The sequence below is a fragment of the Schistocerca serialis genome, chromosome 9, assembly GCF_023864345.2.
Source record: "Schistocerca serialis cubense isolate TAMUIC-IGC-003099 chromosome 9, iqSchSeri2.2, whole genome shotgun sequence".
Lineage (NCBI taxonomy): Eukaryota > Metazoa > Arthropoda > Insecta > Orthoptera > Acrididae > Schistocerca > Schistocerca serialis.
This window is the reverse complement of record NC_064646.1, coordinates 42596435-42617073: the sequence shown is the minus strand read 5'-3', so window position 1 is coordinate 42617073 and position 20639 is coordinate 42596435. Positions and strand designations below refer to the sequence as shown.

The following is a 20639-nucleotide window of genomic DNA, read 5'->3' as shown; positions in this document are numbered from 1 at the left end:
GAACCGCGCGACCGCTACGGTCGTAGGTTCGAATCCTGCCTCGGGCATGGATGTGTGTGATGTCCTTCGGTTAGTTAGGTTTAAGTAGTTCTAAGTTCTAGGGGACTGATGACCTCAGATGTTAAGCCCTACAGTGCTCAGATCCATTTGAATCATTTTTTATTCTTTTGAAACACATGACAATGACGCCCAAACAAGTAATGCAGCGACCTCTTACATCGACAGTCTTCCGCAAGCCATTTACATCCTCTCAGTAGCGCAGCCAACACTCGAATCCCTCATTAGCTTAACTAAGAACCCTTACTGTCACAATAATGTTATCAGAAACTCAGAACATGCCTGCCGTAATATTTCGCCTATCGAAAACTACTGTTTGAAAAGTGTGTAACGTACAAATATGGAATCTACATCTACATCTACATCTACATTGATACTCCGCAAGCCACCCAACGGTGTGTGGCGGAGGGCACTTTACGTGCCACTGTCATTACCTCCCTTTCCTGTTCCAGTCGCGTATGGTTCGCGGGAAGAACGACTGTCTGAAAGCCTCCGTGCGCGCTCTAATCTCTCTAATTTTACATTCGTGATCTCCTCGGGAGGTATAAGTAGGGGGAAGCAATATATTCGATACCTCATCGCACCCTCTCGCAACCTGGCGAGCAAGCTACACCGCGATGCAGAGCGCCTCTCTTGCAGAGTCTGCCACTTGAGTTTATTAAACATCTCCGTAACGCTATCACGGTTACCAAATAACCCGGTGACGAAACGCGCCGCTCTTCTTTGGATCTTCTCTATCTCCTCCGTCAACCCGACCTGGTACGGATCCCACATTGATGAGCAATACTCAAGTATAGGTCGAACGAGTGTTTTGTAAGCCACCTCCTTTGTTGATGAGACATTCAATGAAAATATAAAAGTGACGTCACTTTCCTTGAACACCAAATATAAAGTAGAAACCGTACAATTCTTCGCCAGACTTAATTAACAACCAAGGCAAAGACTGAAGTCCGAAAGCCCTCGTATTAGCCGTAATATCTGTGATTTTCCCGTGACGGTCATTTCGCTCTCATATGTGGCAGGAAGCCGGCAAGCTGCAAGTTCGTAATTCCAACAGTAAACGGCTAAGTGCTTCACTAGGACTTACTTTCAACGTCAGCCACTGACATTAGACGGCCATCTCCATTATGACGTCACTGGTAATAAACAAACCCCTAATGAAATACACCACTCTTCTTTGCATCTTCTCTCTCTCAGCTACAACCGTACTGACCAAGGGTCAGAGACTGACGGCTAATATGTACTTAACGAATGGTCAAACAATGTTTTTTGCAAGCCACTTCTCTGTTTGATGAAGTGCATTTATTCAGATTCTTGCAGTGATACTCAGCTCGGTTTGTGCCTTCCCTACAGCTATAGTCATATGACTGTTCCGCTTTACTCTTCCGCTTTCAGTCAGTCTTGACATATAGTCTTCAATAATCCGCGGTTGTTATTGCTTCTAGTTATGCATCGCCAATCGAAAAATAACTCTTTCGTTTATTTACGCGCAAAGATTTACATTTAGGTCGAGGGACAGCTTGGAGGATACACATCCACGACTGATTTATGCAGTTCACTGACGGTCACAAGGGGACAACTCAATTTTCTGACTCTACCCTTACTACTGGTATCACCGAAGTGAAGCGAACTGAGAATTAGTGTGTGCATCACTGATAAAAATCGGGACCAAACTTATATTGTTCCAAGAAAGCTATCTACTGTTCGCATTTCATCATAAGTAGTCAAGCCGTACACTTCAATATGGGTTCTGAACTGTTTTCAAGTAAGAGGTCAGGTCCCGTAGCGTTCAACTGTCAGTAGTGAAGAAAAACTGATGCTTTTTTAAACAGTTCAGTGGCGTCGATGATAGAACAGCATAGAGCGGCCCACTAACAGTTCTCTCGCAGTCAGAGCTCTGTGCTGGACCTCCTGTGACGTGTTGCGTACCACTGTTGACATGGCGTCACCGCTGCGGACTACGGCAGCGTGGCCTTCTGTAGTTGCCAGACAAATAATTCATTCCCAGTTCAAGAACTGTTATTTATTGTAACTCACAAAATATCGTTGCATGAACTCTAATACACAAGTATTCGATACAAAGGAAGTCTTAGTCCGTGAGAAGTTGTCACTTTATGTTCGTGATTGCGTTAATACTCAGTTCTTTCTCGCAACAGTGTTTCGGACTTCAGTCTTTGCCTTGGGTGTTAATTAAGTCAGGCGAAGAATTGTACGGTTTCTAGTTTATATTTGGTGTTCAAGGAAAGTGGCGTCAGTTTTATATTTTCATATTTGTACGTTAGACACTTCTCAAACAGTAGTTTTTTTTTACAAGCGAAATTAGATAATTTTTTCACTTACTATTGGTTGCATTTGTTAACATCGGTACACTTTTCTTCATAAGTACGAGAGATTCTTCTATGAATTTTGCACAGCATACAAACCATACTTACAGGTGCATGAAACTCTAGAACTTATTTAATTTATGGAAAAATGAATGAGCTGTTACATTTTAAACTTCATGTTTAGAAGAAATTCAAATTTTATAATTATTTATCTCAACTTTTACCACAGATTGTAATAGATTTGGAACATTCTAGAGTTTTGCATTAAGGAGTTTGTGCTTAACAAGCAGTGCAAAATACATCGCAGAATCTCTCTTACTTATGAAGAAAAGTGTACCTATATCAACAAATGCAGCCAATAGTAAGTGAAAAAATTATGAAATTTCACATGTAAAAAAAGTATTTTGTTATGATTTTGAACTTCCACTCTATGGGTGTGAATCCTGAATCCTTCCTGGTCATGCTGAATTTATTTGTAAAAGTATACACAGCGGAATTTAAAATGTGGTGTGGTGTCTCTCCTGCTCCTACCCCCCTTAAGGTGACCTACGGTGTACACATGTACACGAGTGGCCAGTCACTCCCTCAACCTCAGCCAAATTCACAAGAATGCCTATCATAGCTCTATCCCATTGTGACACACACACACACACACACACACACATTAGACACGGACGCAGAGCTGCTGACTCAGTCACGCAGCAGGGAGAACGGAGTGGCAGACCAGAGTGGTGTGCGCACTGTACGTACCTCGCGGCTCAGTAGGCGCACGGACACCTTACTGTTGACGTCGTCACTTCTACTGGCGATACGGAGGAGAGCACTGAAAGACCTGAGTCGAAACAAGGCCCCCGGAGTAGACAATATTCCATTGGAAATACTGACGGCCTTGGGAGAGCCAGTCATGACAAAACCCTACCATCTGGTGAGCAAGATGTATGAAACAGGCGAAATACCCTCAGACTTCAAGAAGAATATAATAATTCCAATCCCAAAGAAAGCAGGTGTTGACAGATGTGAAAATTACCGAACTATCAGCTTAATAAGTCACAGCTGCAAAATACTAACACGAATTCTTTACAGACGAATGGAAAAACTAGTAGAAGCCAACCTCGGGGAAGATCAGTTTGGATTCCGTAGAAACACTGGAACACGTGAGGCAATACTGACCTTACGACTTATCTTAGAAGAAAGATTAAGGAAAGGCAAACCTACGTTTCTAGCATTTGTAGACTTAGAGAAAGCTTTTGACAATGTTGACTGGAATACTCTCTTTCAAATTCTAAAGGTGGCAGGGGTAAAATACAGGGAGCGAAAGGCTATTTACAATTTGTACAGAAACCAGATGGCAGTTATAAGAGTCGAGGGACATGAAAGGGAAGCAGTGGTTGGGAAGGGAGTAAGACAGGGTTGTAGCCTCTCCCCGATGATGTTCAATCTGTATATTGAGCAAGCAGTAAAGGAAACAAAAGAAAAATTCGGAGTAGGTATTAAAATTCATGGAGAAGAAATAAAAACTTTGAGGTTCGCCGATGACATTGTAATCCTGTCAGAGACAGCAAAGGACTTGGAAGAGCAGTTGAATGGAATGGACAGTGTCTTGAAAGGAGGATATAAGATGAACATCAACAAAAGCAAAACAAGGATAATGGAATGTAGTCTAATTAAGTCGGGTGATGCTGAGGGAATTAGATTAGGAAATGAGGCACTTAAAGTAGTAAAGGAGTTTTGCTATTTGGGGAGCAAAATAACTGATGATGGTAGAAGTTCAGAGGATATAAAATGTAGACTGGTAATTGCAAGGAAAGAGTTTCTGAAGAAGAGAAATTTGTTAACATCAAGTATAGATTTAAGTGTCAGGAAGTCGTTTCTGAAAGTATTTGTATGGAATGTAGCCATGTATGGAAGTGAAACATGGACGATAAATAGTTTGGACAAGAAGAGAATAGAAGCTTTCGAAATGTGGTGCTACAGAAGAATGCTGAAAATTAGATGGGTAGATCACATAACTAATGAGGAAGTATTGAATAGGATTGGGGAGAAGAGAAGCTTGTGGCACAACTTGAGTAGAAGAAGGGATCGGTTGGTAGGACATGTTTTGAGGCATCAAGGAATTACAAATTTAGCATTGGAGGGCACTGTGGAGGGTAAAAATCGTAGAGGGAGACCAAGATATAAATACACTAAGCAGATTCAGAAGGATGTAGGCTGCTGTAGGTACTGGGAGATGAAGAAGCTTGCACAGGATAGAGTAGCATGGAGAGCTGCATCAAACCAGTCTCAGGACTGAAGACCACAACAACAACAACAAGGAGGAGAGGGGACTGATGGCGCCGTCAGGGAAGGCTACATACGCAACGTGATAGTGAAAGGAAGAGTTGAGTCATTCTTTGGTGAGTAAATTACGTAAGGAGGAACACGAAGGAGAGCAGAGTGGCGGAGTAGTATTTGCCTGAAAGAAAAAGAAGCGTAAGAGCTCACAGTAAGTATTACATTCACGATATGGATGAATGTGATGCTATGCAAAGTTTCTGCGATAACATGAACAGTAAAAGGAAATACTAATACTCGCGGTTTTCGTCACACTTAAGCGTACTTCAGAGCGATGAAGGAAACTCAGGAGAAAATTTGTTGTGCCTGTGGTGTTTCGATTTCACGTGGCGCCAGAATAGACGAACCATCGTGTGCAAATGGGTCGACATTACGTCTTTAGGGGAAAAAATGAACAATCCGAATTAAGGCCATCAGTGTTTTATACAGGGTGTTACAAAAATGTACGGCCAAACTTTCAGGAAACATTCCTCCCACACAAAGAAAGAAAAGATGTTATGTGGACATGTGTCCGGAAACGCTTAATTCTCATGTTAGAGCTCATTTTAGTTTCTTCCACCTACGCTCAATGGAGCACGTTATCATGATTTCATACGGGATACTCTACCTGTGCTGCTAGAACATGTGCCTTTACAAGTACGACACAACATGTGGTTCATGCACGATGGAGCTCCTGCACATTTCAGTCGAAGTGTTCGTACGCTTCTCAACAACAGCTTCGGTGACCGATGGATTGGTAGAGGCGGACCAATTCCATGGCCTCCACGCTCTCCTGACCTCAACCCTCTTGACTTTCATTTATGGGGTCATTTGAAATCTCTTGTCTACGCAACCCCGGTACCAAATGTAGAGACTCTTCGTGCTCGTTTTGTGGGCGGCTGTGATACAATACGCCATTCTCCAGGGCTGCATCAGCGCATCAGGGATTCCATGCGACGGAGGGTGGATGCATGTATCCTCGCTAACGGAGGACATTTTGAACATTTCCTGTAACAAAGTGTTTGAAGTCACGCTGGTACGTTCTGTTGCTGTGTGTTTCCATACCATGATTAATGTGATTTGAAGAGAAGTAATAAAATGAGCTCTAACATGGAAAGTAAGCGTTTCCGGACACATGTCCACATAACATATTTTCTTTCTTTGTGTGTGAGGAATGTTTCGTGAAAGTTTGGCCGTACCTTTTTGTAACATCCTGTATACAACGAAAACCTGGATTTTTAAAAGATTGCGTATGAATAAATATGTACTAAAAGACAATGTGCGAGGAGTGTTGTGAAAAGGAAGTGCCGCCCAATGTTTGATTATATGAATGCGTGGTGTCTGTTTTTTCGGATATGTCTGAAATAAGAGGTACCACGAATTCGTATAACTGATTCAATTCGATGGGGAATGACTCTACCATCTTCAGTGCGGAGGCGCAATCACATTCGACATCCTGTGAGAGTCCCAACGGAGGACACGGACGGGGACTGTTTATAGATGGCGCCAGGCGCTAGGCGGGGGTGTGGGTCGGCTGAGACAGTCTGTGCAGCTGTGATAAACAGTGTGTGTCCGGATGGCGCAGAGGTAAACGCAGCTGCCTAGTGAGCAGCAGATCCCGGTTTCGAATCTCAGTCCGGCACACGTTTTCCCCCGTCGTTGCTGATTCCACATCAAGTTCTCACGCCACTGACACGAATAGCTTCTTCCCTTTCCTTTCATTTCTTCCCCTCCCACCGTCAATTTACATAAAACATAACGTCTAATTGTTGTGAGTAGGATTGCAATGGGGATTTTGGCCAAAATTCGAACCTGAAGCGTCGGTTAGTCCCGGCCTTGGCGGCGGCTGAGGCAGTGGCGGCGGGATGACGTCATCGTGTCCAGCGACTGTCCCCTCCACTGTGCAAAGGCAGACCGCCGTGCCGCGACTAACCAGACAGGCAGCTTCTGAGCCAGCGCGCACACACACATATTCACAGCTCCCAGTCACAGAACTTCGTGACGACTAATGTTCGATATTTGAACTCCATTTGGTATAAGGCACAAGGCGCCCTCAAATGTTACAATGTTATTTCCATCTCTAAACTGTCTATAATATTTACCAGGTAAGTAAACGTATTGGCATTTTGGTTTTAGGCCTGTTTCACGCTATATTATTGATGTCGAGAAACCTTTTTAGATGTACTTTCATGAATACTTCACCTCACCTAGCGCCATTTAGAACAAGAAAATGCATCATGTACTACACTGGCAAAAAAATATAATTGACGTTACTGAATGGCTAATATAGGTTTTTGTTACTTTTGTTCTTATGGATAGTTCAGGTTATGTTCCACTGGCGCTACAAATCGAAGTTTCGAGAAAGATTTTGACATTTACCGATTGGAACAATGGTGCCAAGGTTGTCTAAAAATATTTACACGCTGCATTTCCTTTACTTTCCATAATCAGCTACTAAATAACATGAAGAACTACAACATTTTCAGCTACAGACGTCACGTTTTTCATGGCTTTAGCAAAATAAACTGTACTAAAAATCACACGTTTTGGAGATACCTTTAGAGAGATGTATCAGTCAAACTGCATATGAGCCACCGAGGACACAGATGAATAGTGCGACTGCAGGGACTTATCCCTTGCACGCTTCCCGTGAGACCCACATTCCCAACTGTCCACAATTCTACATATGTAATGTACCTTGGATGGGCAAATGTCTATAAGGTACATTACATATGTAGAATTGTGGACAGTTGGGAATGTGGGTCTCACGGGAAGCGTGCAAGGGATAAGTCCCTGCAGTCGCGCTATTCATCTGTGTCCTCGGTGGCTCAGATGGATAGAGCGTCTGCCATGTAAACAGGAGATCCCGGTTTCCAGTTCCGGTCGGGGCACACATTTTCAGCTGTCCACATCGATGTACATCAACAAAACCTGTCGGCAGCTGAGGGTTTGTTAGTCATCATTCTATTGATGTTGCCAATGTGTGAGGGTCTGCTTCATTTCGTTGACTTTTAGTGCAATATATTAGAAACTCGCAATTTTTAGTCGAGTATCGATTCTTTTGGTGAAGCTAGTGGCAATTAGAAAACTGTAAGTACAAATTCTTCTAAATTTCGCCACTAACTTCACCAAAAGAATCGATACCCAACTAAAAAATCGCGCGTTTCTTATATATTGCAGTAAAAGTCAACGAAATAAAGCAGACTCTCATACGTTGATAACATCAATAGAAATAGCTTAATAAAAAAAAATACCGCTGTTGAAAATGGGAATCATTTCCCAAAACGCGTCGTGCGAAAAGTGAAATAAAGAAAAAATCGTGACTACTAGCACAAGATTTATTTATAAACAAACCTAAAAACATTTTCGTTATAATTGTCGCGCCGAATATTGGTAAACCCTCTAATTTTCCAGCGAGATCCTCCGTCGCGTCTGTGAGTAACAAGTGAGTGTCGCAGCCTGCTAATTGGCTCCTCCTCCCCGCAGGCGCTCGGCCGGTATGGCAGCACCTGCGGCGGCGGCGGCGGCGGAGGAGGCGGCGGGGGCGGCGACGGCGGCGGCGGCCCCCTGCAGAAGCTGCGCCTGCGGCGCGGCCGGCTGTGCGCCGTGCTGTCGCTCGTCTGCGTCTACCTGGCCGGCGTGCTGCTGCTCTCCTCCGTCTCCATCGACCCCCACTACTACTCCAACGTGAGTATACGCCGCCGCCATTACTCTGCGTGGTGTAGGATCTCAGACTCTCAGACTATCAGCAACTCCGAGGGCGAGCTCTCTGTTCTGCATTGTTACTGGATTCCCTGAATCACTCCAGGCGAATGCCGAAGTAGTTGCTGCCCTCAAGAAGCTCTAAAACGACGATCTTAATCCCTAAGCGGCAACAGTCTTACATTCGGTAAACTACTCGCCCAACGTACAGGAGTGTGTTGTCCATAGATTGCACGTAAGATATTCACTACACGACATGCTGTTTTGTAACTACACAAATGTCTAAACAAATGAAGGTGTTACTACATCTACATCCATACTCCGCAAGCCACCTGACGGTGTGTGGCGGAGGCTACCTTGAGTACCTCTATCGGTTCTCCCTTCTATTCCAGTCTCGTATTGTTCGTGGAAAGAAGGATTGTCGGTATGCCTCTGTGTGGGCTCTAACCTCTCTGATTTTATCCTCGTGGTCTCTTCGCGAGATATACGTAGGAGGGAGTAATATACTGCTGGACTCTTCGGTGAAGGTATGTTCTCGAAACTTCAACAAAAGCCCGTACCGAGCTACTGAGCGTCTCTCCTGCAGAGTCTTCCACTGGAGTATATCTATCATCTCCGTAACGCTTTCGCGATTACTAAATGATCCTGTAACGAAGCGCGCTGCTCTCCATTGGATCTTCTCTATCTCTTCTATCAACCCTATCTGGTACGGATCCCACACTACTGAGCAGTATTCAAGCAGTGGGCGAACAATTGTACTGTGACCTACTTCCTTTGTTTTCGGATTGCATTTTCTTAGGATTCTTCCAATGAATCTCAGTCTGGCATTTGCTTTACCAGCAATCAACTTTATACGATCATTCCATTTTAAATCACTCCTAATGCCTACTCCCAGATAATTTATGCAATTAACTGCTTCCAGTTGCTGACCTGCTATTTTGTAGCTAAATGATAAGGGATGTATCTTTCTATGTATTCGCAGCACATTACATTTGTCTACATTGAGATTCAATTGCCATTCCCTGCACCATGCGTCAATTCGCTGCAGATCCTCCTGCATTTCAGTACAATTTTCCATTGTTACAACCTCTCTATACACCACACCATCATCCGCTAAAAGCCTCAGTGAACTTCTGATGTCATCCACAAGGTCATTTATGTATATTGTGAACAGCAACGGCCCTACTACACTCCCCTGCACCACACCTGAAGTCTTCGGAAGACTTCTCTCCATTAAGAATGACATGCTGCATTCTATAGTATTTATTCAGGGTGCAGGACAAGTAATACAGGAGGAACTTAAGGATGCTGTAATTTTTCTACTTCACAAAAAGACAGACAGAAAAGATTCAAGAAAACAGTAGAGCTAATCTCTATAATGAACAACATTCTCATTAAAATATGCTTTATCACAAAGAAACGACGCAGTGCTTATTTTGCAACTGAATATTTTAATTGTATGTGCCAAATATGTTTCGCCTGTTCATGCTAGTCATCTTCAGTGGTCTATAACACACAGAAAAATATTTAAGTATACAAATTTGGATATGAGGTCTCTAAGCAGGTCACTTGTGTTTTTTACTTACACTCATTTTATGCTGTGATCATTCATCCATTTGTCTTTCTCTTTGTACTAAATCCACACAGCACAAAACAAATATCACAATACAAAAGAAACAAAAATACTTTGACAGAAGAGGAATATAAGAACCTCAGTTGAGTTATATATAAGTTAACTTTTACTATCACCAACGCTAAATATATTGGCATCACTGCAAGAAATGTTTAACGGCAGGTACAAAGAACATAGAAGTCCACTGAAATGTGAATGTACCAACTCCATAAACGCTGAACGTTTAATAAAAAAAAAAAAATCGCCACGCACTTGGAGCAAAATAGTTACGTCAGTCTTATATCAAAAGAAAAGAAAGAGAATCGCCTCACTACAGGAAGAACACTATACATAAATAAAAATGAAAAATATGCTCAATCGATAAAAGAGCGGTAGTAGAAGAACAATATTTAAACTAATTCACAGTTTACCATAGAAAAAGACACACACAGCCAGTGCCCCACCAGTCACCCTCCCTGCATCTGGACCCCAACACCTCACTCCACTCTCACCCTCTACAGACCCCACGATCCCTCACTCAGCCCTAAAACGTCTGACAAAGAACATGTACAGTGTGCTGTACTACAGGTTATGTGCAAAGCAATGTTTAAATGTGACATACCAACTGCAAGAAACCTGTACTATCTGCATTTAGCAAATGGTTAAAAAAAATGGTTCAAATGGCTCTGAGCACTATGGGACTTAACATCTATGGTCATCAGTCCCCTAGAACTTAGAACTGCTTAAACCTAACTAACCTAAGGACATCACACAACACCCAGTCGTCACGAGGCAGAGAAAATCACTGACCCCGCCGGGAATCGAACCCGGGAACCCGGGCGTGGGAAGCGAGAACGCTGCCGCACGACCACGGGCTGCGGACGCAAATGGTTCACAATGGATCTGAGCACTATGGGACTTAACATCTATGGTCATCAGTCCCCTAGAACTTAGAACTACTTAAACCTAACTAACCTAAGGACATCACACACATCCATGCCCGAGGCAGGATTCGAACCTGGGACCGTAGCGGTCGCGCGGTTCCAGACTGAAGTGCGTAGAACCGCTCGGCCACTTCGGCCGGCCGCATTTAGCACGTGTAAACATGTAGAACAAATGTATATATGATCAGGACACAAAATGAAAGTACCTATCACAACCATATAAACACGCAAAAAAAGTTTTGCATCACCCCGGTTCCCAGAACTCCTGAAGACAGACGTTGACTGTCGATATCGTATCACAGACATAGTCCTTTTGACTGTTCACAGATGACACTAAACCCGCCCAAAGGTGTAAGCAACCATGAATGAGGAGCGCCTATTAGACGGAGAGGGTCCAACAGCCGCCCAGTTCCAGTCATTCCACCAGGAAGGAAGTTCTACATCTACATCTACATTGATACTCCGCAAGCCACCCAACGGTGTGTGGCGGAGGGCACTTTACGTGCCACTGTCATTACCTCCCTTTCCTGTTCCAGTCGCGTATGGTTCGCGGGAAGAACGACTGTCTGAAAGCCTCCGTGCGCGCTCTAATCTCTCTAATTTTACATTCGTGATCTCCTCGGGAAGTATAAGTAGGGGGAAGCAATATATTCGATACCTCATCCAGAAACGCACCCTCTCGAAACCTGGCGAGCAAGCTACACCGCGATGCAGAGCGCCTCTCTTGCAGAGTCTGCCACTTGAGTTTATTAAACATCTCCGTAACGCTATCACGGTTACCAAATAACCCAGTGACGAAACGCGCCGCTCTTCTTTGGATCTTCTCTATCTCCTCCGTCAACCCGACCTGGTACGGATCCCACACTGATGAGCAATACTCAAGTATAGGTCGAACGAGTGTTTTGTAAGCCACCTCCTTTGTTGATGGACTACATTTTCTAAGCACTCTCCCAATGAATCTCAACCTGGTACCCGCCTTACCAACAATTAGTTTTATATGATCATTCCACTTCAAATCGTTCCGTACGCATACTCCCAGATATTTTACAGAAGTAACTGCTACCAGTGTTTGTTCCGCTATCATATAATCATACAATAAAGGATCCTTCTTTCTATGTATTCGCAATACATTACATTTGTCTGTGTTAAGAGTCAGTTGCCACTCCCTGCACCAAGTGCCTATCCGCTGCAGATCTTCCTGTATTTCGCTACAATTTTCTAATGCAGCAACTTCTCTGTATACTACAGCATCATCCGCGAAAAGCCGCATGGAACTTCCGACACTATCTACTAAGTCATTTATATATATTGTGAAAAGCAATGGTCCCATAACACTCCCCTGTGGCACGCCAGAGGTTACTTTAACGTCTGTAGACGTCTCTCCATTGATAACAACATGCTGTGTTCTGTTTGCTAAAAACTCTTCAATCCAGCCACACAGCTGGTCTGATATTCCGTAGGCTCTTACTTTGTTTATCAAGCGACAGTGCGGAACTGTATCGAACGCCTTCCGGAAGTCAAGAAAAATAGCATCTACCTGGGAGCCTGTATCTAATATTTTCTGGGTCTCATGAACAAATAAGGCGAGTTGGGTCTCACACGATCGCTGTTTCCGGAATCCATGTTGATTCCTACATAGTAGATTCTGGGTTTCCAGAAATGACATGATACGCGAGCAAAAAACATGTTCTAAAATTCTACAAGAGATCGACGTAAGAGATATAGGTCTATAGTTTTGCGCATCTGCTCGACGACCCTTCTTGAAGACTGGGACTATCTGTGCTCTTTTCCAATCATTTGGAACCCTCCGTTCCTCTAGAGACTTGCGGTACACGGCTGTTAGAAGGGGGGCAAGTTCTTTCGCGTACTCTGTGTAGAATCGAATTGGTATCCCGTCAGGTCCAGTGGACTTTCCTCTATTGAGTGATTCCAGTTGCTTTTCTATTCCTTGGACACTTATTTCGATGTCAGCCATTTTTTCGTTTGTGCGAGGATTTAGAGAAGGAACTGCAGTGCGGTCTTCCTCTGTGAAACAGCTTTGGAAAAAGGTGTTTAGTATTTCAGCTTTACGCGAGTCATCCTCTGTTTCAATGCCATCATCATCCCGTAGTGTCTGGATATGCTGTTTCGAGCCACTTACTGATTTAACGTAAGACCAGAACTTCCTAGGATTTTCTGTCAAGTCGGTACATAGAATTTTACTTTCGAATTCAATGAACGCTTCACGCATAGCCCTCCTTACGCTAACTTTGACATCGTTTAGCTTCTGTTTGTCTGAGAGGTTTTGGCTGCGTTTAAACTTGGAGTGGAGCTCTCTTTGCTTTCGCAGTAGTTTCCTAACTTTGTTGTTGTACCACGGTGGGTTCTTCCCGTCCCTCACAGTTTTACTCGGCACGTACCTGTCTAAAACGCATTTTACGATTGCCTTGAACTTTTTCCATAAACACTCAACATTGTCAGTGTCGGAACAGAAATTTTCGTTTTGATCTGTTAGGTAGTCTGAAATCTGCCTTCTATTACTCTTGCTAAACAGATAAACCTTCCTCCCTTTTTTTATATTCCTATTAACTTCCATATTCAGGGATGCTGCAACGGCCTTATGATCACTGATTCCCTGCTCTGTACATACAGATTCGAAAAGTTCGGGTCTGTTTGTTATCAGTAGGTCCAATATGTTATCTCCACGAGTCGGTTCTCTGTTTAATTGCTCGAGGTAATTTTCGGATAGTGCACTCAGTATAATGTCACTCGATGCTCTGTCCCTACCACCCGTCCTAAACATCTGAGTGTCCCAGTCTATATCTGGTAAATTGAAATCTCCACCTAAGACTATAACATGCTGAGAAAATTTATGTGAAATGTATTCCAAATTTTCTCTCAGTTGTTCTGCCACTAATGCTGCTGAGTCGGGAGGTCGGTAAAAGGAGCCAATTATTAACCTAGTTCGGTTGTTTAGTGTAACCTCCACCCATAATAATTCACAGGAACTATCCACTTCTACTTCACTACAGGATAAACTACTACTAACAGCGATGAACACTCCACCACCGGTTGCATGCAATCTATCCTTTCTAAACACCGTCTGTACCTTTGTAAAAATTTCGGCAGAATTTATCTCTGGCTTAAGCCAGCTTTCTGTACCTATAACGATTTCAGCTTCGGTGCTTTCTATCAGCGCTTGAAGTTCCGGTACTTTACCAATGCAGCTTCGACAGTTGACAATTACAATACCGATTGCTGCTTGGTCCCCGCATGTCCTGACTTTGCCCCACACCCGTTGAGGCTGTTGCCCTTTCTGTACTTGCCCAAGGCCATCTAACCTAAAAAACCGCCCAGCCCACGCCACACAACCCCTGCTACCCGTGTAGCCGCTTGTTGCGTGTAGTGGACTCCTGACCTATCCAGCGGAACCCGAAACCCCACCACCCTATGGCGCAAGTCGAGGAATCTGCAGCCCACACGGTCGCAGAACCGTCTCAGCCTCTGATTCAGACCCTCCACTCGGCTCTGTACCAAAGGTCCGCAGTCAGTCCTGTCGACGATGCTGCAGATGGTGAGCTCTGCTTTCATCCCGCTAGCGAGACTGGCAGTCTTCACCAAATCAGATAGCCGCCGGAAGCCAGTGAGGATTTCCTCCGATCCATAGCGACACACATCATTGGTGCCGACATGAGCGACCACCTGCAGATGGGTGCACCCTGTACCCTTCATGGCATCCGGAAGGACCCTTTCCACATCTGGAATGACTCCCCCCGGTATGCACACGGAGTGCACATTGGTTTTCTTCCCCTCTCTTGCTGCCATTTCCCTAAGGGGCCCCATTACGCGCCTGACGTTGGAGCTCCCAACTACCAGTAAGCCCACCCTCTGCGACTGCCCGGATCTTGCAGACTGAGGGGCAACCTCTGGAACAGGACAAGCAGCCATGTCAGGCCGAAGATCAGTATCAGCCTGAGACAGAGCCTGAAACCGGTTCGTCAGACAAACTGGAGAGGCTTTCCGTTCAGCCCTCCGGAATGTCTTTCGCCCCCTGCCACACCTTGAAACGACCTCCCACTCTACCACAGGTGAGGGATCAGCCTCAATGCGGGCAGTATCCCGGGCAACCACAGTCGTAGTCCGATCAGGGGATGCGTGGGACGAGCTGGCCGTCCCCGACAAACCCCCATCCCGACCCCCACAGTGATGCCCATTGGCAACAGCCTCAAGCTGTGTGACCGAAGCCAACACTGCCTGAAGCTGGGAGCGAAGGGATGCCAACTCAGCCTGCATCCGAACACAGCAGTTGCAGTCCCTGTAGTTCAACCATTCGGAGACGGTCAAAACTGCGGTTCGATCGCATCCTCATTATTACTTTGCGCCAGGAAGGGCTCTCAACAACGGAAGTGTCCGGGCGTCTCGGAGTGAACCAAAGCGATCTTGTACGGACATGGAGGAGATACAGAGAGACAGGAACTGTCAATGACATGCCCCGCTCAGGCCGCCCAAGGACTACTACTGCAGTGGATGACCGCTACCTACGGATTATGGTCGGAGGAAGCCTGACAGCAACGCCACCATGTTGAATGATGGTTTTCGTGCAGCCACAGGATGTCGTGTTACGACTCAAACTGTGCACAATAGGCTGCATGATGCGCAACTTCACTGCCGACGTCCATGGCGTGGTCCATCTTTGCAACCACGACACCATGCAGCGCGGTACAGATGGGTCCAATAACATGCCGAATAGGCCGCTCAGGATTCTTCACCGAGAAGTGTCGCATATGTCTTCAACCAGACAATCATTGGAGACGTGGCAACCCGGTCAGGCTGAACGCCTTAGACACACTGTCCAGCGATTGCAGCAAGGTGGAGGTTCCCTGCTGTTTTGGGATGGCATTATGTGCGGCCGACGTACGCCGCTGGTGGTCATGAAAGGCGCCGTAACGGCTGTACGCTACGTGAATGCCATCCTCCGACCGACAGTGCAACCATGTCAGCAGTGAGGCATTCGTCTTCATAGACGATAATTCCCGCCCCAATCGTGCACATCTTCTCAATGACTTCCTTGAAGATAACGACATCGCTCGACGAGAGTGGGCAGCATGTTCTGCAGACATGAACCCTATCGAAAATGCCTGGGATATGTTCAAAAGGGCTGTTTATGGACGACGTGACCCAGCAACTACTCTGAAGCGCCGCTGAGAAGTGGGACAATCAGTGGGTTCATGAATTTGTGGATGCCACGACGACTACAGACATGCATCAGTGCAAGAGGACGTGCTACTGGGTATTAGAGGTACCGGTGTGTACAGCATTCTGGACAACCACCTCTGAAGGTCTCGCTGTATGCTGGTACAGCATGCAATGTGTAGTTTTCATGAGCAATAAAAAGGGCGGAAATGATGTTTATGTTTATCTGTATTGCAATTTTCTGTACAGGTTCCGGAACTCTCGGAATCGACGTGATGCAAAACTTTTTTTGATGTGTGTATTTGTAAATAGAAATAGCTAGACTCAAATGAGCTGTCAAGAAGCAGTGTAACTCTCACATTAAAACATGTATAATTAAATAATTTTCTTCTTATTATACAATACTGAAGATTCTTAGCATGAATAAATGTTTGGTATACGCAAATAAATTCAATTGTTAAAGGCAGAATTTTTCCTATCTGTATGAAAGTATAATGGAAGTAATAACTGAGCAGAAATGGTTGTTAATAATTAACAACACAAACAAAATCATTGTTTATTAATCAAATAAAGGAATGGGCTGACTGTGTATGTGGACCATTTCAACAAAATCAGGGCAATGAATATAACTACCACTTCCTTTGAGATTTTTAGATTTCTAGAAACATTTTAAGTCAGTTTCATTATAATCTTTACTTACAGTCCGTGGCAAATGAAGCATCAGTTCACTTTACTGAATAATATCTATAGCAATGTAACAGGTTTGTGCTCTTTGCTACTGTGTTTATTAAGCATCTATAAATTCTGTTGTACACGAACATCAAAATTAACGTATAACTACGGGCGCAAGCTGGAAGTAAACCAGAGAATAATTTAAAGTGATTAAGCATAACTGAATTTATAAAAAGTTTGTGCCCTTCCTAGCAATTCGTTTTTGTCTGTAGACCTTCGTAGCTACATTTACGTTGAAAAGTGACATACTGCAATTAGTAAATTGCAGGTATGCCCACTGAGAATATGTTGTGACTAGGATAAGGCTCTTGACTGAGTTCTCCGTGATTCACTGAGATTCCAGGCCGAAGCTGGCCCACACCACTGAGCACTGGCAAGTTGGCGTGCAGAGGTGAGTGGTAGCAAGCACAACGGGCGCCGCGATCTCAGCGCCCTCCCTGTGGGCCACTGAAGCACCAGTTGGCCGTCGGATCGATGACAGTGGTGAGTACGGGGCTCCGACCGCGTCTCTGACCACTGCCCGGTCCTCAGCTTCTGCCGCCTCTCTGGGTCCGTCGCTTCCTTCTTGACGCTGTGTTCCGCCTCGACTCTCCCGTTCCTGCCGCCATCGTTGGATAGCGGCGTCGCTCCTATTCATATGTCGAGCGATTCTCCGACTACTCCATCCGGCTTCTTTGAGCGCAGCTACACCCCCCTTAAATGCTGACGTCTGTATACAGGGTGAGTCACCTAACGTTACCGCTGGATATATTTCGTAAACCGCATAAAATACTGAAGAATCGATTCCACAGACCGAACGTGAGGAGAGGGACTAGTGTAATTGTTTAATACACACCATAAAAAAATGCACGCAAGTATGTTTTTTAACACAAACCTACGTTTTTTTAAATGGAACCACGTTAGTTTTGTTAGCACATGTGAACATATAAACAAATACGTAATCAGTGCCGTTTGTTGCATTGTAACCTAAAGTTGACGCTTGAGTACCACTCCTCCGCTGTTCGATCGTGTGTATCGGAGAGCACCGAATTACGTAGGGATCCAAAGGGAACGGTGATGGACCTTAGGTACAGAAGAGACTGGAACAGCACATTATGTCAACATGCTAACACCTTTTTATTGGTCTTTTTCACTGACGCACATGTACACATGTGAGGTACACGTACACACGTAGTTTCCGTTTTCAATTACGGAGTGGAATAGTGTGTTCCGACATGTCAGGCCAATAGATGTTCAATGTGGTGGCCATCATTTGCTGCCCACAATTGAAATCTCTGGCGTAATGAATGTCGTACACGCCGCAGTACATCTGGTGTAATGTCGCCGCAGGCTGCCACAATACGTTGTTTCATATCCTCTGGGGTTGTAGGCACATCACGGTACACATTCCCCTTTAGCGTACCCCACAGAAAGAATTCCAGAGGTGTAAGATCAGGAGAACGGGCTGGCCAATTTATGCGTCCTCCACCTCCTATGAAACTCCCGTCGAACATCCTGTCAAGGATCAGCCTAGTGCCGGCCGAAGTGGCCGTGCGGTTCTAGGCGCTGCAGTCTGAAACCGCGAGACCGCTACGGTCGCAGGTTCGAATCCTGCCTCGGGCATGGATGTGTGTGATGTCCTTAGGTTAGTTAGGTTTAACTAGTTCTAAGTTCTAGGGGACTAATGACCTTAGAAGTTGAGTCCCATAGTGCTCAGAGCCATTTGAACCATTTGATCAGCCTAGTGTTAATTGCGGAATGTGCAGGTGCACCATCATGCTGTTACCACATACGTCGACGCGTTTCCAGTGGAACATTTTCGAGCAACGTTGGCAGATCATTCTGTAGAAACGCGATGTATGTTGCAGTTGTTTGGGCCCCTGCAATGAAGTGAGGACCAATGAGGTGGTCGCCAATGATTCCGCACCATACATTTACAGTCCACGGTCGCTGTCGCTCTACCTGTCTGAGCCAGCGAGGATTGTACACGGACCAGTAATGCATGTTCCGTAGATTCACTGCCCCGTGGTTTGTGAAACCCGATTCATCGGTAAACAGGTAGAACTGCAACGCATTCTCTGTTAATGCCCATTGACAGAACTGCACTCGATGATTAAAGTCATCACCATGTAATTGCTGATGTAGCGACACATGAAACGGGTGAAAGCGGTGACGATGCAGTATGCGCATGACACTACTTTGACTCAGTCCACCGGCTCTCGCAGTGTTCCGTGTACTCATGTGTGGGTTCGTGGCAACAGCAGCTAACACACCAACTGCACCCGCTTCTCCTGTGACGGGCCTGTTACGGACCCGTTTCCGTGGTACGATCATACCTGTTGCATACAGTTGGCGGTAGATGTTTTGCAATGTGCGGCACGTTGGATGCTCTCTGTCCGGGTACCGTTCTGCATACACCCTGCAGGCTTCAGCTGCATTTCGTCGACACTCGCCATAGATGAGTATCATCTCCGCCTTTTCAGACTTCGAATACACCATGGCCACAGTTCCTACAACACTACGCTATCACAGACGTTTGGTAACACGGTGTACTACAGTTGGTCTGCGTGCGGAGACGAATGCAGAATAACAATAGCAGCAAGCGCTACATGCGGACACTGCGACAGCTAGACCAAACCACAACAGTGCACTACAGCCACACTCGTAAACACGGTCGTCATCGTAAACATGTCTCTGCAGATGCTGCTCGCCGACCGTGGCCCGTGTTTGTTACAACACGCAACTGAACGTCGGAGGTTTCAAGCGTCAACTTTAGGTTACAATATCTCCGGATGTAATTAACATTTTACAGTGCAACAAACGGCACTGATTACGTATTTGTTTATATGTTCAGATGTGCTAACAAAACTAACGTGGTTCCATTAAAAAAACGTAGGTTTGTGTTAAAAAACATACTTCCGTGCATTTTTGTATGGTTTGTATTAAACAATTTTTACACTAGCTCCTCTCCTCACGTTCGGTCTGTGGAATCGGTTCGTCAGTAATTGATGTGGTTTACGAAATATATCCAGCGGTAACGTTAGGTGACTCACCCTGTATATTGTTCACGTGCCTGTCTGCGAGGCATAATTACTGTTCAGCTGAGCAAAAGAAATCAAATTCACAAGGACTCTATGCCCTGGTATCAACATGTTTACTATCCTTTCCGCGTACACAGTGAAACTGCGCTGCAGCGTCATGCATTCATCTATCGGCGCAAAAGCTTACAATTTTCAATTTTCCGCCACTACATGTATGAATATAAATTTGTGACCAATTTGCATAACTCCTTTGTCGTTTTTTCCCTCCGAAATTTGAACTGACTTACTCAGCCAGTTATAAGCGGAAGTACAAATCAGCTCCGCATTTTTCGCAGCAACGAACTTTGTCACAGATGAAAGACATGTTAAGTGACATATAAAATGGTTCAAATGCCTCTGAGCACTATGGGACTTAACATCTATGGTCATCAGTCCCCTAGAAGTTAGAACTACATAAACCTAACTAGGCTAAGGACATCACACAACACCCAGTCATCACAAGGCAGAGAAAAATCCCTAACCCCGCCGGGAATCGAACCCGGGAACCCGGGCGCGGGAAGTAAGTGACAGATAAAACTCCTAGGAATGGCCAGGGATCAAACCGGAGACCTGTGGATTTGCAGCCTGGCACTTTAACCCTTACCCCCTGAGACACACAATATAAACGTACTTAACGTAAACGGAGTGTCATAAACATCGTTACACACTGCTGAGTGTTGTGACCCGCACGAAGCAAGCGTCTCCATCCTCGGCTGTTACCAACGTT

The 20639-nt window shown here is 45.0% G+C and overlaps 1 protein-coding gene across 1 annotated transcript in view; it reads left to right on the top strand.

The window, feature by feature from the left end:
* The window catches only part of LOC126418818 (WSCD family member AAEL009094-like), a 139748-nt gene that overhangs the window by 14025 nt on the left and 105084 nt on the right, over positions 1-20639 (top strand). Inside the window, exon 4 of the mRNA XM_050085762.1 lies at positions 8265-8378. Within this exon, the coding sequence (XP_049941719.1) occupies positions 8265-8378 (114 nt within the window). The remainder of the gene's footprint in view (positions 1-8264; positions 8379-20639) is intronic.